The following is a 24,881-nucleotide window of genomic DNA, read 5'->3' as shown; positions in this document are numbered from 1 at the left end:
TTAAAACTTCCAAACCTCAGAACAGTTTCTAGTAAAAAGAGTAAACAAATCTGCCAAAGAGAATGCTGGAGGTAAAAGAAACTTATGAAGTCACCTACTCCAACTCTTTATTATTTAACAGATGTAGAAATTAAATGAATTGCTCAAATTTACATGGCTGGTTAGTGAGAGCTAGAACCTAAACCCAAGTGACAATAAATCCATTCATTCACCATTCATTGAAAACCAATCCCATGCCAATGTGCTAGATGCTAAAAAAGGAAGGGGAAGGGCAGTTTCATGCTCACTCCTCCATATTATTCTACCACTTTCTCCTATTATAATTTGTGAAGTGTCTAATGATAAAAAATTTCTATTAAAGCAAAAATAACAATCAGACTTTAAAGCTTGAAAGAGACTTTAAATGTCACTGAACCTTGGCTTAACTGTCACCATTGATGAAAGCTGATGAGGCACCTACTGAGGGAGCCCATTCCATAGGTGCACGAAACTTTCCTTCCTGGAATTCTTCTATTCCCTCTTTTACACGATAGTTCTTCAAATATTTGACAGCAGCTATCATGTCTAAGATTAGGTTTTTAAATTTTTAGCAGCAACACCACATGATTATTTCATATTAAGCTTTGGCTAACAAATTCCATCACCTTTCCTCATCCTTCCCCCATCCCCATCCCAACTCTAACATTTGATGATATGAACTTCTGTCAAATCAAGTATCCCGTCATATATGCTTCTTCTGTATATCTTCTGTATTTACATCTAAAAGCAGAACTTTATAACTATTGTTAATCTGATTTTGTTTGCAGCTCCATGTTCGAAATGATCTTTTCTCTTGATTCTGTCATACTGAGAGTAGAGACAGAGACAGAACCTGTGACTGTCCATTAGACTCTCCCTCAAGAATATTTCCAAGCCACTGACTGCCTTTGTTACTCTAATTCAATTAGTTACAAATCTATTTAATTTATACTTTAACCAGTCACATTTCAATATCTTATATGAAATTGAGTTGTATTATGGCTACATCATGCCCATTCCAATTTTGCTAACCATGACAAAACAGAATCCAGGGTATTTAACATGATTTATTCTAATAAATCGGTGTTATTTTCTTATTACTTCTTAAATTCACAAACCGTGTATTTGAAAAGTCTGCTCTACAATTTGGCTGACAACCAATAACAAAGCCGACTTTCTAATTTCTCAATTCTACTCCTTTCTACCTTTTAAGAATCACAATGAACTCTCTTCTTTCCTTTAGCAGTTATTCTCTATGGTTCTTAGAAATTTTATCTGTTCAGTTCCTTTAACACTACTGCAATATTTTAAATAGGACTGTACTTCAATTCATATAATGAGGGGGATCCCATTCTGTATTTTGAAAAATAAAAGTGAAAATATCATAGTATAAATCAAAGAATCTGTATGAGAAGACACCAATCTCACACTGTGCTTTTACTTTCAGGGTTGTAGATTTCTGTACAGACATAAATGCTATTACGTATAGTTACAATTCTTCCACTTCAATAAAATATACCCTTCAACCCCTTGTGTTGAACTCCATGCCACATCGACTTAACCATGACAAACATCTTAAGTAATTTGTTTAGAGACATACACACTGTATGCTACCATATAACACTCAAGGTCCCACATATTTTTGTTAACTAGATTTCTTACTATACTACCTCTATTACACTACATTTTACTCTGGCCAAAACCTAATTTCTGCCATAATATTTTCATTTGAGTTTCATCTATACTTTTCCCCCTACATCCCTCAAAAGTGAGATACACTCAACACACTATTAAATCAGTTACCAGAAAAGTGATTGTCCTCCCAGAACTAGAATTTCAAATCACATTAGGCATCAAAATGATAACAGGCGGATGCCATGAAGTACTAGTATCTTGTTTTAACTCCCAAAAGAAATGTGTTACCAGAGCAATATCTCATTCTAAATAAAAACCTTAAGCAAACTTCACTTGGGGTCTCAAATGTTATGTTACAAATTTTTACTAATCCAAAGAAAATATTTCAAAACAGTCTCTCAAATAGCTATACTCGATCTATGTAATAAGTCACTAACTCTCAAAGATGTAAAAAAATATATTATATAAGGAAACATCAAATTTTATGTTCTAGATTATGTTCCGTAAGTTTCAGCATCTCTTCACAGAAATCATAAAGTAATCAACTGAAAAAATACATATGCTACACAAATGTTAAATTTGCCTTTCCATATGGAAGGATATATTCTTCAAAAAAAGTTCAAGGTCCTTGAAACTTTTTTGTTATTAAAAGGTCAGAGTACTTCCTTTATACGATTAAAAAAAAAAAAAAGCACAATACACTAAAGAGATACCACTGTTTCAATATACAATTGCTCCGAGTAATTAGAAATATAATTATTTATATGGCTTCTCAACATAGAAATACCATATGACTTTAGCCAGTTCTCATATGTATATATGTTATAATTCAGCTCAGAAATGGTAAATAGGAGTAAGTGCCTCCCTCTGACTAGGTGTCCATTATACATAAATGCCATAAAAATCTCAATTTCTCAAATCACCGCAAGATTTTTTTTTCTTTTACCGCAACAGAGTAAGAGAGGAAAAGTCAACATTTGAGTGAATAAAAGCACAACTACTTTCCTGTTTTGTGTCATTTCTGAGGAAAAACTTCTAAAGTTAAGTGCCTATGTCATATAGTTTATAGTATGTATAATAAGAATTGATGTTCAAAATGACCCTTGAGTACTCCAAGGTACTCAATTAACCAATGATAGACTTAGAATATTGTATTTCCCATATTTTCCAAAAGTAATTGCTATTTTTACAAAATGCTGAACACAAATATAAACAAGCAATTTTTTTGGATTAGTGACAAAATTCAATTTGCAATTAAATGTTAGTTAACCAGAGATTCATTTATTATTTTAATAATCTGGAATAATCCATTATTTGTATTCTTTGTTTCTAGTACCACAAACATTTTTAAAAGTGAACTATATTAAAATCACTGAATAACCATTACCAGTTGCATAAATTTTATGGTTTCTTTATTATATAAAGATGTAGAAAGTTAACGAAGAATTAAAACCTGAAGTTCCATCTGTAAATAATCAATCTGAGGACACAAGACTAATCTGAGAAGTCTCAACATTTTCTTTTTTTTTTAAGACAATGAGAAATGATTTTAATGATTATTCTGATAATTTGATGGCTCAAAATAAAATGCAAAGGGTACCTCACAAAGTAAAAATTTTTGGTTGTAAAGTTTTATTTGATTATAATCATGTTTTTCTTAAGGTTTAAATAAAAAAAGAAACTTTTTTCCACATTGTCAAAGAATAAAAAATTGAAATTTCTTGCTGCTTGGACATTATGTCATAAACTACAGAAAATGAAAATTTGTATCTATTGCTGAAATACATTTCTTCTAATATGTACCAGAAGTTTGGCTGGAACTGAAATATGTGAAATTCACAGATTAAACTCATTTCCTTAAAAATAGACTAATTGTGATTTTTATTTTCTATTTTCAGTCTCTTAAATAAAATATATTATTCTTACTTTAATAAAAAAAATTATAGCACCTGAAACACATAAAACAACTTGAGTTTTAATATGTATGCCCACTGTCTACATGAAATAACTACTGCAGAACTTAATCATGCAAACATGAAATGTATTAACAGGAGTATAGATATATCTGTACATTAAGCCCTCAAAGAACCATGGCTAGAAAAGAAAGTATTTTCAATGAATGTATTAGAAAATAAGATACTAAGATGACTATAAAGAACACTAAAGTTACTACTTTGCACTTACATTTTTCTTTTATACTAATCAATTTATTAAAGTTTATCTAATTCACGAGTCACTAATTTTCTCTTAAACTTCAGAAAAAGCAGCATTTAACAAAACTTAACAAAATTATTATAGCCCAATTACTAACACTCAAAACATCCTAGTTCAATTGATTTTAATAATATCCTTAGTTTTAAAATCTAAGTATTGTGCAAATGTTTTATTTTATGTTAACTGATCTACCACCAACTAATTTTTAAATAAATGTGCATTATGCTGTCCATTATGCCCCATAACCCCGTCAAATAAAAAAACCCGTTAATACTATATTTGATATAAAACTTATTAACTGCCATATGGCTAAAGGCTTCAAATACAGAAATTTTTCCTGAATTTCAAATCAGTTTACATAATTTTTACTCAAAATGCAATATGAGTAAAATTCATTCATCTAATTCCACATATTATAAAACAATTTTTATTTAACCTAGGAGTAGTTTATATCTTTATTTCAATCATTCTAAACACATACTAAAAAACAGATAATTATCACCCTGGACAGCGTGGCTCAGGTGATTGCCTGCAGCCCTGCAGGCTGAAAGGTCACCAGTTTAATGTCCAGTCAGGGTACATGCCTAGGTTGTGGGTTCAGTCCCCAGCCAGGGCATGTACCAAAAGCAACTAATTGATTTTTCTCTCTTACATTGAATTTTCTCTCCTTCTCTGTCTCCTTTTTTTCCCTATCTCTAAATCGTCTCTCCTTTCCCCTTTCTCCAAAAAGCAATGAAGCCCCAACTGATGTGGCTCAGTGGGTTGGGTGTCCTTCTGCAGACCAAAAGGTCACTGTTTGCACATGCCTGGGTTGCAGCCCAGGTCCCCTATTGGAGGTGTATGAGAAGCAACTAATCGCTGTTTCTTTCCCTCTCTTTCCCCCTCCTTTCCCCCCTCTCTAAAAACAAATAAGATCTTTTAAAAAATAAAAAGCAACGAAGAAGTCCTTGGGTGAGGATAAATAAAATTTTTAAAGAATAAAAATAAAAACCAAAGAATTATTAGTTATTTTACTTTCTTCTTTGTGCTCTCCTACGGTTTCAGAATCTTCTTCAATAAATGTGCATAACTTCTATAATGCTTTATAAAAAAGATTCTTTGTAAATTAGCACTAGTGGTTATATTTCACAAATGAAAAGCAGAGTGAAATATCTAAATTACGGGAAAAAATCTCCAACTCAGGTAGCTTCACTCTCCCATTCTTTTTACACTATCAGTGGGTCCCATCATTCCTGGAAGTCAAAGATTTAAAAACAAGCACTCTTTTTGGGGAAAAAAAAAAAAATTGGGCACCTCTCTAAGTTTGTAGAAAACTTACAAGAAAAGGAGGAACCATAAGTAAGGTACCCAATAACAAGGATTCCTCCCTCCCTTCTATCTTGAGCTACAGTGATTCTCATTCAGAAAATGGAAGATTCAAGTAATTTATTTTCTCCTACATTTTTTCCATAGTCAACAGGCAACAAACAGGAGGATGAAAGAGCAGGTATTGATATCTTTACTGGAGTTATTTCTCTCTGAACTAAAAATAAATTCCACTTTAGATGTGTGGCTCATACATAAGTCTTAGTTGCTTTTAACTAAAACAAAACAAACAAAAAACACATCAAATAGCTAACGAAGTTAGCTCTAAAACCACTTACCTCTCCAGGGTGCAATCTATCCCAGTTTTCATTAATGTATGTCATAAGCTCAAGTTCAGAATCAAAGTATTTCTTCTTGTGAATAACACTTAGGTTGTAAAGGCATAAGTGTGCTATATCTACCCTGGAATCCAAAAGTAATCAAAATATACAAAAATAATGTTTTTGGTAATTGCTTAAAAAAATCATACAACTTTTTATAACACCAGCAATTTTAAAAATCCAGTGTTAAGTATTTAGGTGAAGAGAGGGTCAATATCCTAAGTCATATTTACGATGTAATAAATCATGACATTGGAAAACAGTAACTAAACATTTACTTATCCTAAAGTAACTATAAACTAAAACATATTTGAATAATGTCTTATGCATTCAAAAAGAATCTGACTTCAAAAAAAATGTACAATTAAAATTTCATGTTTTCACTACATATAAACTACAGCATAGATCATACTTTAATAGACTTTTACCTCATTCACGAGTGTTTTCTTTTCCAAAAATATAAAAAACATTTAATAAAAATTTCTAAGTATGTACTATAGTAGTCCCCCTTAACAACAGTTTTCCTTTCAATGTCTTAAGTTACCTGCGGTCAATCACAGTTCAGAAATATTAAATGGAAAATTCCAGAAATAAACAATCCTAAGTTTCAAACTATGTTCTGAGTAGCATAATAAAATCATGTGCCACCTCACTATGTCCCACCTGTGAATCATCTTTTTGTGTAACCAGACTATATACACTACCCACCCATTAGTCACTTGGTAGCCCTCTTGGTTATCAGATCAACTGTGACAGTATCTCAGTGCTTATGATCAAGTAAACCTTATTTTACTGTATAGTGGGCCCAAAGGTCAAGAATAGTGATGCTGGCAATTCACCAAAGAGAAGCTGTAAAGTGTAGCTATGTATAGGAAAAACCGTATTATAATATAGATTGATGGAATCCATGGTTTCAGGCATGCTCTTTAAGTCTTGGACATTTCCCCTACAGATAAGGGGGAACTGCTGTATAAATATTTTATCATTAAATCTCCAAAATTCACCATACTTCCCATGCCCAAGAATTACTACCCTGAAGCAGAAATTAAAGTATTTATAATAAGAACTTTTCTCTCCTACTGTATGCTATTCTAAGGCCCAAAAGAACTAGAAACATGAATAAGTTTTTAAAAATATTTTTAAAAGTTACATTTTATGTCATTAGTAAATAAATGGCCTTATTACTTTAGCAAAACTAAATAAACATTAGTGAAGATGATATCAGATTTGATGATAAATAAAATAAAGCCAGGCATAAAGACGACCAAATTTTTATTTAAGCCAAGTAAATGTATGTCTAAAGTTTCATCGTATAGGTTTAAGAATATGACTCTTTTGTTCCTTAACAAACATGTCCTCACTTACCACTGTAATGGTAGACGTTTGAGGTATTCAGGTCCAGAACTACAGACAGAGCAAATAAATGTATAAAACCTAAGGAAAAAGGAAAAGTTGTATGTTGAGTAATCAATGATATACATAAATTATTTCTCAATTAAAGCTAATATTCAGCAAGTGCATATCTTACAAGTGACATAAGGATCGACAGAGCAAAGTATATTTTGAATTATGATACTGTCTGTGATTTAAAGAATTTCTTTTCCAGTAATGACAAATAATGAAATAGTTCATATCTGGGGAGAATGGACATTCCTTTTTTAACCATTAGAAACCTTCAGAGTTCACAAAGTGATTCATATACAGACATACTTTACTAAAGGCTTGTGTGTATCAGGAATTGTGGTGGCTATTCCATCCACATTGTTACATTTAATGCTTAAAACAATCTGATAAAATAAATCCAGAGGAGACAAGTTGACCTTCCTAAATTCAGAAAGACAGTACATGGCATAAGCCAAGATTTAAAACCAGGTTTTCTGATGCCAAGTTTAGTGCTGTATCTTTAATTTTTCTTCCTAGAGTTCTCTCTGCTATTCTACATTCTCCTAATCCATAAAGCACATTTAATCTGCTTTTAGAAATTTTTGAGATCTGAGGTGTAAATTGTGTGTATCAAGGTTCTTTGGTCTTTTCCAATCTTCTGTCATAGGATCTCTTTGAGGTTCTTCAACGGAAGATACCAATGGGAACAGTTTAGAACAGTGTGGGGCAATATCGGCAAACGTAATCACTAATCAAATACTTAAAAGCTTTCTGGAATAACATCCAAAAGTACAAAAATTATGTGTATTTTAAAATGATATATAATTTAAGTATATTACTCAGTATTTTCCCTCTAAGGTGTCCCCTTTACAAATCACTGTTAAAACAACTTCTAGAAATCTGAAACTGAAAATATAACCACAATAAAAAAGCTAAAAAAAAAAAAAATTGAACTAAAGTTCAAATGCCCTTCTCACCTGTCTCCAAATAACATTGGCTTTTGAAGGCATTGCACACAAGCCTCATGAAACCACTGCTTACATTTGCAGCACTGTAGCATCTTTAAATACCAGCTATAAGACAAAAGATTAAAATTACTACCTTTTAATGAGATAAAGGGTTTAAAAAAAAAAGAGGCACTCTGCAGAAATAGTTCTGCTTATAGTATCACATTTCTACCACATTTAGTGTTAAATTTTTTCTTTCCCAAAAAGGTTATTAATATTGACCATTTCATCACTCTCTTTTATTCATGAGAATTTATAAATAATAGACAAACACATCTATTTCTAATCAACAAGTGCATAGTTCCTACACTAGTAAAGGATCTATGTCAAAACACAAGCCTGGCCAGATGGCTCAGTTGGTTGGCACATCATTCTGTACACCAAAAAGGCCCAAGTTCGATTCCCTGTTGGGTGCATACAAGAGGCAAATGATTGATGTTTCTCTCCCATATCAATGTTTCTTTCTCTGTCTCTGTCTCTTTCTTAATCCATCTATCTTCCTCCCTCCCTCCCTCCCTTTCTCTTCTCTAAAATCAATAAACATATCCTAGAGTGAGAACTTAAAAAACAGTAACAACAAAAAAAACAACAACAAAAAAACAAACAAACCAAAAAAAACCCAAAAAACAAAACCCAAGCCTGGGATTTCATATCAACTTTACACTCTAAGAGAGATTAAGTTTCAGAAGTCACTGATGTGTACAGCTGTTTGCTCCATATACCAAATGGACATAAGCAGCTTTATATCTTCACTGTGCTTCTAGTATTCTTGTCCATTAAAATGGAGAGAAGTACAGTCATGCATGGCATCACAACATTTCCTTCAACAACAGACCACATATACATCAGTGACATACCATATAGCCTAGGGTGTATACCATCTAGGTTTGTAAAAGTACATTCTATGATGTTCACACAATGATGAAATCACCTAATGATGCATTAGTCAGAAAGTATCCCCGTTGTTAAGTGGCACATGACTATATGGCAATTTAATACACTTGATTAACCGAACTGTAAATCTAATCTAAGACTACCGGGTATAAAGGCTTTGTAAAAGATTTTGTTCTGTTTCAGAGAGTTGAAGATGCTAAAGCTGAATCTTTAACTGAGGTCATTCTCTTCTCAGTTAGTACATGGTTTTGATATACTGATATCCTTATTTGCCACCCTAATGTGTTTTTTTCCCAATACTTCTTTTGCCCAACAAATGAGCCCCACATAAACTTTAAGTCACACATACACAAAGGCAAGAAGACTGATACTAACTAAAGTCATTCATTCATCAAAGACTAATGAATATAATGTTCCAGATACTCTGCTATCTGCTAAAGTTATTTAGAGTTGTTAGTTCTAAATAACACAATGAATGATCTGCTTCATAAAATAATGTCTCTAACAGTTTCCACCTATTTTGAATAATACTTTAAAATAAATGCTAGGTATAAATGAGTAAAGGGAAAAATCAATCTATAGGCCTGTTCATTTTATCTACTTTACATGGAATTTTAAAAAATGAGACAGACTGTTTCTTAAATGTGCAGGTAACCAAAAACTGAGAGGTATTATAAAAATGTTAAATCAAAACAATTGCCTAAGATCAGAGATGAGATAGAATAAAGAACTAGAATTTCATTATTTATATATTCATTTATTCATGTTTTCATCACTGAATGTCCCAGCATTCTCCTAGATAGCTCCATCTTGAGAAGCAGTCTCATAAGACACAAGAAATCAATAATTACGATTTAAATAAAGTTAAATATAAAGTTATTCACTAATATTTTTTAAATGCAGTACAAATACATGATGTACAACTTGGCTTATATCAGCTTGTATACAAAAAAAGCTAAAAGCATTAGTTGACCACCTACAAACCCAATATGATCCAAAAGAATATAATGGGATTACCAAAGAGAGATAAGTAATACAATCTCTCTTTGCAACTACAGATGCATAATATCCAGAACTCTAATAACCCTGTTATATTCCATCTCCTGGAAACAGTGAATTTTCTTATCTTAACACTGTATTTCAAGAGTAACTTTTAAGAATTGGTGAACAAGAAATACAGAGTTTGGGAGTCATGTCATAAAGAATTTTTGATGGTAATGGAGACTGTAGCCTAGAAAAGAGGATGCTATTGGTATATGAATCATGGCAGTGGGAAATATGCATTGAAATATTTTTATTTTTAATGGTTTTATTTAATTTTAGAGAGAGGGCAAGGTAGGGAGAAGGAGAGGGAGAGAGGCTGATCAGTTGTCTCTCAGATGCCCCCAGTTGGGGACCTAGCCTGCAACTTTGGCATGTGCCCTGGCTGGGAATCAAATCAGCCACCTTTTGGTTCACAGGCCAGCACTCAATCCACTAAGCCACACCAGCCAGCGTTGGATTGAAATATTTTAAGAATTACCCCCTCAGGACAGTAAGATTTACTTGTTTAGTTCCAAAGAGCAGGACTAGGACTACTAATTAGAAGTTAAAGGTAAATTTCTTAATATTCTTTGTTAGAACTGATTCACTTAACAAATATTTAATGAAAAAGATGAATGAAACTACGACCTCTAATTTCCCTCCCCCAATTTTCTTTATTGGTACTTTCATGAATTTACAGTTCACTATCATTCCAACACCATAATCAATAACAAAAATAAAATCAACAATACAAGCAAATAAAAATTACTTAAAGGGCATTAAATAATTATATTTACTTACTCTCCCGGGCCTCCACAATAGCAGTAACATTGCTGGACATTGGTTTTATGACCTGCATCCCATTCAAGGTCTGCCACACTATAGGGTAATGTCTGCTTCATGACTTGCAGTGCTTTGGCATTTGGTCCTTTCTTAAGCGCACCACCCCTCTATATTAGAGGGAAAAGGTTATTTTAAAGATTGAAGGATAAAACTTTAAATACAATTTTATAACTTAAAAATGCTCTGACACTGCTGAAGAAACTTCCATTCTAACTTTCTTACCATATCACAAACTGTTTGACTAATAATAATCTTTATCTTTTCTTTCAAATTATTGCCCCAGTTCCAAGACCACTCAGAAAACAAGTGCAAGAAGAGTTGCAAGTCACTTAAGCATCATTAGTCAAACAATAAGCAGTACCTCTTTCTACCCAGCATTGATTGCTCATTTCATTCAAATAAACTTTCAACGTACACAATCATTATGTTGGTAGTGCCTTACAAATTCCATTTAGGGCTTTAGCCCAAAACACTTAAAAGATACCTTTGTTGTTGTTGCAAAAACACACTGTCGACAGAGCCATTTTTCATCTGAATCAATCACACTGGAATCAATATGAGGTGTGTGACACAACTGATGATATCCTTAATATCAAAAAAAGCATAAAGCAAATTCTATTTTATTAATAAATACTGCAACACAATTTCAAGAAGGCATTTTAGTATTCTCTTTTCCTACATTAATATAATTACAACTGATAATAAATTTATCACAACAGCTTCAAATTACCAGTGAAAAGTATTTTTAATCATTAAATTTCGACATGGACATTACATATGTAACAAAACTTTTCCATAAAATTAAAAAAAATCAATGTTTACCTTGGCCACACTTATCACATATAACCATTTCATTAGGAGCCTCTGAATACTCTTCCTGACATATTGTACAGACCATTTCCCCACTTCCAGTGGCTCCTGAAATATTTAAAATAATAAACATTATCCTTTATTTAAAATAATAAAGAAGTGTTCCATATAACAAAACTACTTTTTGACTCAGTGAGTAGCCCATATGGGTGATGTTTGTTCACTAGATCATAATTTTTTTTTTTCAAGGCAAAGTATTATATATAAAATGCTATCTCTCTACTCCCTATGTTCTTCACACCTTTCATTTAAGATGCCTGTCTACATTCATAATTTAACCTGATTTTTGGCACAGGGCGTAATTTAACCTGCTCTCAGGCAGGATACCTTATCATTTATTTCTAATATTCCCAGTATCCTGTGGGTAGGGAGGGTAAGGGAAGAGAATGTTTCGTCAACACAAGAACTATTCTCCACAACACACATCTGTCTCTACCCATGTATGGTGTGTTCACTCACTACGCTGCCTAAAGACTAACAAAAAAGAGCAAGGAAGATCAATGACCTCCTTTTCTTTGGATTTGGAACATTTTTTATATACTAATTTACGAAAGAGAACGAACACCAACTTACTCTCTAGCTTCTGAAATCTAGGAATATGGTGCCCAATATTATACCCTAACAAAACCCTACTGCAACAAAATTTGGGGGTTCTAGTTATTAATTATACTTTCTACCTGCATAGGTAAATTATTTTTCTTAAACATTTTTATATTGAAAACAATTATGTTCTATAAAATTTAGAATATGATTTTAACACTAACAATTTCCAATGTTCTCTTCTCAATTTCAACATTGTTAAAATATTAACACATATGCTTTATTCACATAGCAACAATAAAAAATTTCAATTTTGTGCTATGAGCCAAGCATTGATAGGCTCTCAACATATACTATTTTGTTTAATTTTACAACTTACTAGAAAAGTAGTCTACTTAAAGAGAAGAACTGAAGCTCGGAAAAATAAAGTAACTAAACCAAGGACCCTCAGTCTGAAAGTATCAAGGCTAGGATTCAAACCCAGATATGCAAGAGTCAATACTCCATCCACTGTGAGATGCTTCCTTTTGTTAATACTGTAGAATATTTCTTCTATCAGAAGCGTTTTTTGCCCTTTCCCCAACTGCCACTAAGGTGCTCGGTCCTTCCAAGGAAGCTAAGGCCGCATTGGGCTGAGGCTCTCACTTCATCCGGCGTCTAGCTCCATTCCCGGCAGCGCTCGCCCAGCATTTGCCTACACCATGGCCTCTGGCCTCTGTGTCTCAGAGCTCGCCTGCATCTACTTGGCCCTCATCCTGCGCGACAATGAGGTGACGGTGACGGTGACGGTGACGGAGGATAAGATCAATGCCCTCTAAAGCAGCTGATGTGAATGTTGAACCTTTCTGGCCAGGCTTGTTTGCAAAGGCTCTGGCCAATGTCAACACTGGAAGCCTCATCTGCAATGTAGGGGTTGGTGGACCTGCCCCAGGAGCTACCGCTGCACCAGCAGGAGGTCCTGCACCCTTAGCTGCTGCTGCCTCAGCTCAGGAAAAGAAAGTGGAAGCAAAGAAAGAAGAATCTGAGGAGTCTGATGATGACAGGGGCTTTGGTCTTTCTGACTAAATCTCTTTCGTAACACATTCAATAAAAAGCTGAACTTTAAAAAAAAAAAAAGCATCATTCTTCACTCTGCAGTTTTCAAAATTAGAGCTTAAAATAACTACATAATATTCCATCCGGTGGAAAGAACCAAATTTACTTTATTATGCTTCTGTTCTTACATATACGAGTTACCAAATTTCTTGTTCATTTTTTGCAGTTTCCCTTGTTTTGGTCTTGTCTTCTCTGGCCTCCTACTTTCCCAAGGTTTGTTTATTCCCTTGCACAGTTGACTAAATATGTCCTCCCACAGCTTCTGAGTTTATGGCTATGGCCAGGAGAGCAACCAGACTGAGCCTGGGACCTCTCTGTCCAAATCTGCAATTCCCTGGAAAAGGACCAATAGTCCCAGATTGGGGTAGCTGCCAACCATATGGACTAGTGTGGGAGAACATGGCTCCTCAGAAAAGCAGGTGCTAATTCAACAAACAATATGTGTTCACCTCAGGAAACAACTGTGAGAAAGCAGGGAATTGCCTTTACTTGTGAAATCCAAGTACATATTTTTTTTACCATCAAGTTGACGAGAACTTTCTGTGTAGCTTACTAGCCTTCTATAGACTCCCTCATTCTAAATCCAACTGACTATAAAGTTCAAACCATTTCATCTTCAATATACCAACTTTCCTGTTGTTGCTAAAATGAAACTACGGTAAATATATTTCACCTAGCTTTTTTACTTTAGAATTATTTTGAATACACTGCTGAAATGGGTCTGCTGCATAAAGTGTACAACATTTTTATGCATTTAATGCAACTGTTTAAATACCCAAAGTAGAAATTTACACTGTCATCAGTAGTGTTATTTTCACAGAAACCACAATAGTATTAGGTGTTAAAATTAAAAATCCTTTTAAATTCATTTAATGATTTTAACACGTTATCTCCCTTCTGTAATGCACATTTCTTAGACTACTTACATAACTATATATTTTTCCTTATTTATGTAAACTTTTCAAAGGAATCTTATTAAATGAGTGAAATTAACATTAAGTTATTTTGATAGTATTTATTATTAGCAGGTTCCTTACAGGAAGAAAACTACTAAAACTTTTCTCTGCACTGACTCTTTCATAATGTAGTTTTCAGGTTCACTTGCTCATTCTATAGCAACTCCCAAGTTATATGTGTGCTACTTTCTGAGTGTTACAAAGAGTTAACGGCTGAGGAGCAATCCTTGGTAATTCTAAGGATAGTAAAAGCAACCAGTGAGGAAAGAACCACCAGACTACTAAACTGATATACTGGTTTTGGGACATGTTGGATAGGACCCTCACTTCCATGACAACTTTCTATCCCTATGTACCACTGATCTTCAGAAGGGAGGGAGAGAGGAAGGGAGGGAAAGGAGAACATGAAAGGCAGAGAGAAACCTATATTTAACTCACAGGAACCTTGAAAAGGTATTAAGAGTTGAAAGGGACACACAGCTAACAGAAGGGGAACAGAAGTGGTATAACGTCTTTCAGTCCTACCACGGACAGATTCATGTTTACAAACTGAAAAAGGGAAATTCTGTATGTGAGGTAATAAGATCTGCCCAGTATTACTACTATTGAAGACATCCTATCCTCCTACCTATTGCTTTCCTCACTGACCCATCAAATGTAGATTCAAAAATATAATACAACATGCAGTAACCTACCATAAAGTTGCACTTGGGATCCTAATACAAAGCTCAATCACTAAATACTTGAGAAAAGTATCCACCCTTTAGGGAAAGAGAATTTACATCTCTCCTTTCTACAACAGGAAATATAAAACACAGGTCTTAGTGCAGGCCTATTAACTTGGTAAAATGAAAACCGAAACTGTTGCTTTAGTGTGCAGCTAAAATACTCAGATTTTTAGTATTCATACTTTTTAAAAATAAAGCACTTCCCGTGAAAGAGATTCCTAGGAAAACACCTTTATTTAGCAGATTCAAAGGGCACACAGCAATTAGAGTTTGTAAAAATAAAAAGCACTGTAAAAAACATACCTATAACAAGCCAACGCTTACCTGTACTCATTTTGACTAGTACCCAATATAGCCTCATTTTCCCACATAAAAAATATAAATAGCGGTTTTGAACCACTTATTAATGAATATTTCTAGTACTCTAAGCCTGTTTAATATGTCCTAATTCCCCCATACATCTAACAAAAACTATGTTCTCAATACCTATCAGTTCTCTACATTACTTTGTATTAATACAAGCAAGTAACAGTTAAGATGAAGCCCAGAGTATGTCTTCTCTAAGTTTTTAGAAGGCTCTTAGCCAGTTTATAGGTGTGCATCAGTGTGACACATCTGTTTTCTAGTCCTCCTCTATGCTAGCACAGTGATTCTTTTTCTTCTGTGCTCTTTAATACAGATCAGCGATTTTCAGTCAGTGTACTGCAAGGATTTTTAAAATATGCAATACCTGACTATTTAGTCAGGGGCACTGACATCTTTTCCCTTAGACTGTCAAATCAAAAAAATGAGAACTGCCAACACAATAGCCATCTGGCATGAATGAATCAAAGTCACACTTTTGGGGGCGGTAGGTCAGCAAAATGTGTATTTTTTGGTGTGCTGCAGAATTTTAGTAATTAGATTATGTTTGCCGTGAGATAAAAAAGGTTGAAAATCACTGATATAGATTGAGTCCCTGGAGACTGTGAAGGTAATATTAATTATTTTTTTAGCCTCTCCTCAAAAGTGATTCTGAGATATCTTAATACACTGCTGAACAAATAATAATCAAAAAGGACAAGTCAAAAAATATCAAATTTTAGTATAAGTCATGTTCAAGAGAAACCGTAGCACCTGCCTGTTTGAATGTCCTTCCAGAGAACCCAGGATTTAGAACTGTCTTCAAATATGATGAAGCAGCTCTGTTTCAATATGTTTATCTGAAATACAAAAGAACACTTGTGATTTTTTAAAATTAAAAACATGAAGTCAAATTTAATTTCAAAATTACTAAAAGTTTACTATAAAACTGTAAAAAATATTTTATATTAAGGTAACTTGCCTTTTTGATAGTTCCAAGATAAAACAAGCCATCTGACCATCTAGCTAGGACATCCTGACCCTCTTCAAATTTACATGCTGGCTTTTTGACTTTATGTCCATCCTGTAAAGACAGCTTGGTCAAGGATGTTGGGGTCTTTTGGTTTCGACGTAAAGGAGACCGCTTGTGGACCAGTGAATTACCTGCCCCTGTAGAGTCTCTGGTTGGAAAATAAAAGATAAGCATATATAAGATTAATTTACTTGTAGAGCTTATTTTATACCAATGATATAGTAAAATTTTTGATTTATGAAAAACCTTAAATTGAGGGAAAATATAACAAGTACCTCAAGTCACAAACACTTTCCAGAAACAAAGAAGTTTAAAACAAAATGACAACAGTTCTCAATATTCTTTCAGTGCCTATCTGAGGTGAGGCCAGGATTCAACACTCACTCCAAGATAATAATGGCAGTTATCAAAATAACAGCTCTAAGTTTAAGTGGGCAGGCAATGGTCAGCAGCAAAGGATGCTTTGAATCTCAAAACTGGGTTTAGACAAACTAAAAAGAGTTACATGGCACGATTTCCAAAGTACTTGACAAAGAACAAAAATGATTATGCCACTTGTAGTTAAACTCACTAACCAGTGATTTTGGGGTAGCTGGGTATATTCAACTCATTGAAGGGTAGTCATGACCTCCCTACAGGGAATTGCTATTGAACTGATCCTTCTTTATAAACAGGGATGTATCACAGTCCTTCAAATAGGCACACAAAGAGTTTAAAAAAAAAAAAAAAGGAACCACCAATTTCACAAAATCATAATCAGATGAGATATGTAAAATCATTTTACTTTTTTAAACAAGAGCCAGAAATTACATATTCTAAAATAAAAAGGACAAATATTCCACTTAGAGCACATAATGAGTAGTAGAATTCAGAGACAGACAGTAGTAAGGTAGTTGCCAGGAGCTGAAAGAGGGTCGCATGTGGAATTAGTGTTTAAAGAGTATATAGAGTTTCAGTCTGAAAGATACACATTTTAAAAATACCTGTTTTCTCCCCAAATTTCCCAAATTTGTTGAAAAACACTAATCTACACATCCAAGAAGCTCAACAAACTCCAACTAGGATAAATGCAAAGATCTCTATACGCAGGCATACAATAATAAAAATGCTGAAAGACAAATCTTTTCTTTTTTTAAAAGATTTGATTTATTTATTTTTAGACAGAGGGAAAGGGAGGGAGAAAAAGAGGGAGAGAAACATCAATGTGTGTTTGCCTCTCATACGCCCCCTACTGGGGACCTGGCCTGCAATCCAGGCATGTGCCCCGACTGGGAATCAAACGAGCAACCTTTCAGTTCACAGGCCGGCGCTCAATCCACTAAGCCACACCAGCCAGGGCACAAAGAGAAAATCTTGAAAGCAGTGAGAAAATTACTCATCACCTATATGGAAACCCAATAACAACTTCTCATCATAAACAATTAAGGCCAAAAGGCAGTGAGATAACATATTCATAGTTGTAGAAGAAAAAATAGTGTCAATCAAAAATCTTACACCCAGCAAAACTGTCTTTCAAAAATGAAGGTGAAAAAAGATACCCCCAGATAAACAAAAACTGAGAGAATCTGCTACTAGCAGAGCACCTTACAAGGAAATTCTTAGGGTTGAAAGCAAGTAAACCAAGGTGAAAATTCAAAAAAAAAACAAAACAAAACAAAAAAAAAACCCACACACACACACATAACAGGAAAACAAACAAACACTGGTAAGAGTGATTATAAAATACAGTATAACTGCATCTTTCCTCAAAGTATATGAAACAATACATATATAATTTTACTGGTAGACCTGAAACATATTGTCAATTCACACAAAGGAGGTAGTGGGAACTCAATTTTATTAAGAAATAACACCCTGACCATTGTGGCTCAATTCAGTGGGCACTGTCCAGCAAAGCAAAAGGTCCCAGGTTCAATTCCTGGTCAGGGTGTATACGAGAGGCAGCTGATCGATGTTTCTCTCCCTCTTTTCTCTCTCCCTTCCCCATCCTTTATTTATTTTTTTAAAAGATTTTAAGGCAATAAATAAATAAATGACACCAGATGGTAACTCCAACCCATAGGAACAAATAAAGAAAACAAAAAAAAACAGTAAATAAGAAAGTAAATATAAGTGAAGTAAATAAAGTCATTTCACGGAAATATTGGCCATATACCCAAGTTATTCTTTGTTTCAAGTAAAAGTGATACTACCTGGAAGGCTGCTTTTGTACCATCTGTACAAATGCCAAAACAGTGGTAAAGGCAAGTAACATCTTAGTGTTATCATGAAAATAGTTTTGATCTTGTAGACTCCCTGAAAGAATCTGAGAACTAATGCTCTAAATAAAAAAATAGATATTGCCATATATTATTGATATAGTCAGCTGTGAGGAACAGGCACTTTAGTACTATGATTAGAGGGGTTAAAATATTTAAAAGTCTGACAAGGTAATGGCTGGAGACAGATAAAAATGACAAATCACAACAATGAATTTTATCATCAGGAATGCTCAATGCCAGGCTGAAAACCTTTCTTCAGACACTGAAAACAATTTTAAAGCCTTCAAATCAAGGTATTAAAACAACAACTTTCTAAAAAGCTGTAAATCCAGTGGTTAAGGGATTTTGCTTCCTTTAAGTTAAAGAAATGAACCAAAGCCTGAGCAACATACTTATGGGTGAGAAATGACCTCAATAGAATGTCAGGGTGACTACCAAGACCGAGAATCTACCAATTCTACAGTGGAAGATGTACAAAAATTAAAATACAAACAGTCCAGATAGTTTCATATGCTCTGCTATTGCTTCAGCAAATTCTCTCCCTTTTTCATGATGGCAGGTCTCTCTCTACCTTACTCTGCACTGTATTACTCTCATTGCACACTATATTCTTAGGTAAACATTTTCTTACTTTTCCATCTCCTAGTGTTTCTGCCCTGTATCTCCTAATATTTCTGGTATATTGTGCTTCAATAATACCTAATCTTATAGTTACCCTTGATTCCTTATGCCCCCTCCACCACCGCCTTCTTATTTTCCCCCTCCATACACAGCAATACCTCTGGGAAAAAGTTACTAAATTCTTACTATGTGCTCAACTCCACATTAAGCATTCTGCCTATTTATTTATTTACAAGTCATTTTTGAGCCCCTATTATGAGCCATTTACTATGGCAGGGGAACAAAGATAACTTAATCCTCAAAACAATGCTATGGAGACATTATTATAGGTGCTGACTTCACAGATCCCTTTTTACATATAAACAAACTGTAACTATAAGAAAGCAGATTAAATACATTGACCAAGATTTGACAAGTATAGACCAGGCCAGCTTTCAATAAATCTTCCTACTGGTATTTTTCCATTAACATTCAACTATGCTAAATATTTTCAAGAATTTATAGGGAAAAGAGAACTAAAATTCTCTTGATTCTTTGTGTTCCTATTTCCTTCCTCCCATGCATAGCCAAAGTTCTGCAGCAAAGTTAATTCATACTTAACTGTCTCCACTCCTACAGTGCCCCCCATTTAGTCTTCAGCTGACTGCAACACATACTACCATTCCCCCAGCAAACAATATATTAAAAAGAGTGCATGTGTCTATCTTACTCTTATTCACAGATGCATCTCAATGCTCTGCATAGGGCGTGGTACATAAAAAAGCAGAAAGGTTATATGGAATTTATAAAGTTCAAGTTTAACTGAAGAAAAATCTGTATTTAAAGAGTTAAATTTCTTCTAAAAAAAACTGCACGCACAAATAATCTGTTTTGTTCTGAGTAAACAGATTGTAATTCACATTGTAAGACAAATATATACCAATTCTTTGTCCATATAAACATGAAGAACAAAAATCAAATATAAAACAGCATTAATAAGGATATTTATGAAAGCCTTATTCTTTTAAAACCTCTCTGCTCAATTTTACAGAAAACAAAGCAAGAAAGATAAGGGTAAATAAATGACGCATATAACATACCTCAAAACATAACTAGGATAAATATCTCCCTAAGGTTCCACCCCCCATTAATGTCACTGATAACATCCCTCCTCTCTAGGATGTGACCTTTATTAGAAGTCAAGTTAATTTTTCTAATTTTAGAACTTATTCTTTCCTTTTTGATTGCAAAGGTAAAACATGCAGAGATGATAAAATAGTATTACAGAAATACATAGTCGAAATGAAAATTTCCGATTCTACCTCCTCCCATAAAGTAAAACTTAATCTTCTGATTTTACTTATGTATATACTACATGCATAGATATAATTCATATATATATTTTAACAAAAGGTAGATTACATACTGTTCTGTAACTTTTCTCACATCTTTGACAATGTAATGTCCATCTGTATAAGTATTAAAGTATATAAGATAATCTTATTATCAACTGCTAAGCTACTTTCAAAAACTATTATCTAACTAAAGGACATTTAGGTTATTCCTAATGTTTCATTATTACAAACAATACTATAAAGTTCATTCTTTTACATCCTATTTTTAAGTGTGCCAACTACTATATAAAATAAATTCATAAAGATTAATGAATCAAAGAATATGTACATTTTTCCTTTTTTTTGAAAAAATTACAATTATATACAAAGTAGACAAAACAAGTATAATGAACCATCAGGTATTCACCATCCAGTTTCAATGATCAGCTCATGGCCAATATTGTTTCATTTAAACACGCCATTTCCCCTTAACCCATATTATGTACATATGTTAATGTGATAAATGTTGTCAAATGAATCCCCAAGAAAAATACCAATTAATACTTTCATTCACACTATGAGAGTAAACTTGATGGCCCACACATTCACCAACAATGAGTTATTAACCTTTCCTACTACACATACATACTTTCTATCTGTATTTCTGTTATCACAGAAGCATTTTTTTCACAGATTTGTTAACAATTTGTGTATCTTCTGGAAACTGTTTTATAAACTTGTTAATCCTTTTCATGATTTTATAAATAAAAATACTTTACTATACTTATTAGAAATATTTTTCCCGGTACATACACTGTAATATTGCCATGATAAATAAGACTTTTTGATAAGGGAATTAGTATTTTTGTGCTCAGTTGACTCTGGTCCGTAGCTATGAAACTACTCATATTGCATCCGTGATAGGCTGCCTCTCCTGTTTAAGTCAGAAAAAAGAAAATTTAAACATAAAACCAAACAAATACAGGAGTTGGCCCACATGTCCTTTCCTTAAGCTCTATACTCCTTATCTGTGCTGTGGGGTTATGTAAGATGCTCCCTCCTCTTCCCAACACCCATTAAATCTCCAGTCCATACTTTTTCATTTTAGAGGATGTTAAAAGCATCTAGAATACTCTTGCTTCTCTCAATGCAGTTGATACAAATCAAATACAATGTAATTGGCAGATAATTTTAGCACATAAATTCAATAAAATTCCAATTAATTCCAGAAGGATTTTTTGAAGTCAAACATTTTATAAAATTAGATGCACTAAAAGTCCATAGAATACCTAAGTCAACTTTTAAAAGAACAAAGGAAAGACTTGCCCTACAGACACTGTGACATATTCCAGAGTAAAACTGTTCCAGAAAAAAAGGAAACAGACAATAAAACCAATGCCAACAGAATAGGTATCTCCAAAACGGATTCATTTATAGGATGTTGATAAATGATGAAAGTGGTATCACAGATCAGTACAAAAAGGATGCATTATTCAGTAAACGGTATTTGGGAAACTGGCCAACTTAAAGAAACTGTATCACTAACTTACAGTACACACACTCTCTCTCACTCTCCCCCCACCCCCGATGGACTGATGACATAAAAGTAAAATATAAAACCTAAAATCTAGCTTTAAAGTGTAAAATATTGTTGTGATATTCAAAGTAGAACATACATTCAGCAACAGAAAAAGAGCTCGCAAATGTATTGATGACAACAGAAGCAGAACAAAATTTAGAGCACAATTATCATCTATGCAAACTGAAAACATGCATATGTAATCCTATATATTTTACAAGGACACGCACACACGCAGGACATATATTAAATATATTCAAGTGGGTATGTTAATAAGATGATTGGTACATTAAAGCAGGAATCTGAAAACTGGGGAATCTGAACATATCCTATCAGACTTGGGATGATGTACACTTTTCCCAATGTTTCTAAGGTCTGATTTAACACATCCACTTCTCATAATATACAATACAGAATAGCAAAATAGTAGGTCATTATTTGAAGAATAGTCACTACTATCATCACTACTTGCTATCTGCTTTTCCTATCTGACAACACACAAAGACAGACCATTTCTATCTATAATGACATTATTAGAGTATTTTCCTCATCACTGCTACTGATATACTTCCTGAAAGACACTGCCTGGACAAAGAAGGTTTCCCTTCTTGGTTGACTACTTCCACAATAAATACAACCCTGACTCAAGATCTTAGGAATCGGAAATATAATTCAAATAGTGTGTCTTTTTTTCCTTCCCTTCGCATTCCCCACTCTATTCCCCCAGCTAAGAAGGAAACTACGTGAACATTACTTGTGAGACCATGGACAGTTTATTTCATCTTCCTTAGATAATCTCTGAGAAGTACTATCAGGCTAATATTTAAAAACATGAGTTACAGATTTGACAAAGTATAATTTCTCATTAAGTAGTGGAAGAAATTTTACAAAATTCAACTCACTTTCAGGTTGTTTTCCCCTTAAGACAGTCAAGGTCCCTATCTTCAGAGCCCAAGATTTTGGTAGGTAAGACTCAGCTAGACATTCCTTTTTAAGGCTTCTTTCTTGATTTAGGTCCAACCCCCAAGTTCAAGTTATATGTTCTTTTGGTTTGCTATAGTTCCTCTATCACTTACTTATCTTTACTCCTCAAAATAATTTGTACTCAGAGATGGGAAACAGCTGTCCCATTCTGTTTACCATTACTTTCCCAGTACCTAACACAATGCCCAGAATAGTAATAGGAACACAATAATCAATGACTTACCAGGATTAAGCTAAATGACATAGCCTTATTAAACATCTTTTCTTACTCATTTTCTATTTTTCCCAGGGCCCTTTATGAATGTTTTCCTTTACTGCCTCCTTGTTTCAAATTGTCAAGAATCATTTCAAACCTTTCTTTTTTCCACAAGTAACTCTTGCTTCCCGAGCTCTCCATGTTCCTGTACCAACCTGTATTATTACCCTCTGGTCTAGCCCTTGTCATCTTCAGAGTTTCCCTTATTACTCTGTACTCTGCATCACACACTATTCTGCTGAAGCAGTGGCTTGAAATAAAAGGAAGTGTGTGTGTGAATATCCTGAGCATTTATGTATCTAAAACTATTCAGTCCTATCCTCACAACTGACTGATGCTTTTCTGTATATGGTTATTTTATGTTGACAATAATTTTCCCTCACAAGTTTCATGATATTCCTATACTATCACATTCAGCATTTGGCACTGATGGGGGGAAAAAAAAGACAAATAAATTATTTACTTATGATTCATCCCAGGATGTGTTTCACAACATATTTATAAAAATTGACAAAATACTGAATCAAAAAGCTAGGATCAACAAATTTCAAGGTATAAAATAATATCGCATATGTTCTTAACTGCAATGGTGTAAGATGAAAAATCAAGAAAAGAACTTAGAAGTTTGAAAATCAAGACAGAGTCCTAAACAACCCATGGGCCAAAGAAATCATAATGGAAATTAACAAGTATGCTGAAGTGAACAGTAACAAATATATCACATATTAAAACTCATAAAATGTAGCAAAAGCAGTACTTAGATAAGTTTAACTATATTAGAAAACAAAAAATTAAGACTTGTTTTGAAACCTAACATATGATCTATCCTAGAGAATGTATATCCTAGAGAGGATTGTGTATTCTGTTGCTTTTGGATGGAATGTTCTGTTTATATCTATTAAGTCCATCTGCTCTAACATGTCATTTAAAGGCCAATGTTTCCTTACTGATTTTTCGTATGGATAAGCCATCCATTGATAAAACTAGGGCATTAAAGTCTCCTAGCATTATTGTAATTTCTACTTCTTTTTCCCTTTAGGTCTGTTAATACGTACTTTATATATTTAGGCACCCCTTTTGTGGTACATAGATAATTACAAATATATCCTCCTGTTGTAGTCATCCCTCTTTGTTATGTAACACACTTCTGTGTCTATTATTAGTCTTTTCTGACCACAGTGGTATGAAACTAGAAATCAACTACAATAAAACTGGAAAATTCATAAATAGGTGGAGATTAACATGCTATTGAACAACCAGTAGATAAAACATTAAAAAATACCTTGAGTCAAATTAAAATGGAAATACAACATACCAAAAACTATGGGATACAGCAAAACCAATGCTAAGAAGGAAATTCATAGCAATAAATGCCTACATCATCAAGAAACAAAAGAAATCTCAAACAATCTAACCTTAAACCTCAAGGAACTGGGAAGCGAAACACAAACAAAGCCCAAAGTTAGTAGAAAAAAGAAATAAAAGGAATCACAGTGGAAATAAATGAAATAGAGACTTAAAAAGACAATAGAAAGGATCAAAGAAATTAAGCGCAGGTTCTTTGGGAAAAAAATACAAAAATAGACAAACCTTAATTAGAC

At 33.6% G+C, this 24,881-nt stretch overlaps 1 protein-coding gene and 1 pseudogene across 4 annotated transcripts in view; one reads left to right on the top strand and one right to left on the bottom strand.

Annotated features, from left to right (window-relative positions):
- MTF2 (metal response element binding transcription factor 2) overlaps positions 1 to 24,881 on the bottom strand; it is a 62,903-nt gene that overhangs the window by 11,524 nt on the left and 26,498 nt on the right. Inside the window, exons 2-9 of one of the 4 annotated variants that reach the window (XM_054592140.1) lie at positions 16,216 to 16,414; positions 16,012 to 16,093; positions 11,525 to 11,620; positions 11,187 to 11,287; positions 10,661 to 10,809; positions 7,913 to 8,008; positions 6,918 to 6,986; positions 5,511 to 5,634 (exon numbers count right to left, since the gene is read on the bottom strand). In XM_054592140.1, coding sequence (XP_054448115.1) covers positions 5,511 to 5,634; positions 6,918 to 6,986; positions 7,913 to 8,008; positions 10,661 to 10,809; positions 11,187 to 11,287; positions 11,525 to 11,620; positions 16,012 to 16,093; positions 16,216 to 16,414 — 916 coding nt within the window. Of the gene's footprint in view, positions 1 to 5,510; positions 5,635 to 6,917; positions 6,987 to 7,912; positions 8,009 to 10,660; positions 10,810 to 11,186; positions 11,288 to 11,524; positions 11,621 to 16,007; positions 16,094 to 16,215; positions 16,470 to 24,881 lie in introns of those variants that run through there. The other 3 variants (XM_054592139.1, XM_054592141.1, XM_054592142.1) reach the window with 3 other exon arrangements.
- LOC129085715 (60S acidic ribosomal protein P1-like) lies at positions 12,814 to 13,228 on the top strand (annotated as a pseudogene).

This window comes from Pteronotus mesoamericanus, unplaced genomic scaffold (genome assembly GCF_021234165.1).
Source record: "Pteronotus mesoamericanus isolate MK-2021 breed Mesoamerican mustached bat unplaced genomic scaffold, CSHL_Meso_final scaffold_31, whole genome shotgun sequence".
Classification (NCBI taxonomy): Eukaryota; Metazoa; Chordata; class Mammalia; order Chiroptera; family Mormoopidae; genus Pteronotus; species Pteronotus mesoamericanus.
This window is presented reverse-complemented; position numbering and strand designations above follow the sequence as displayed.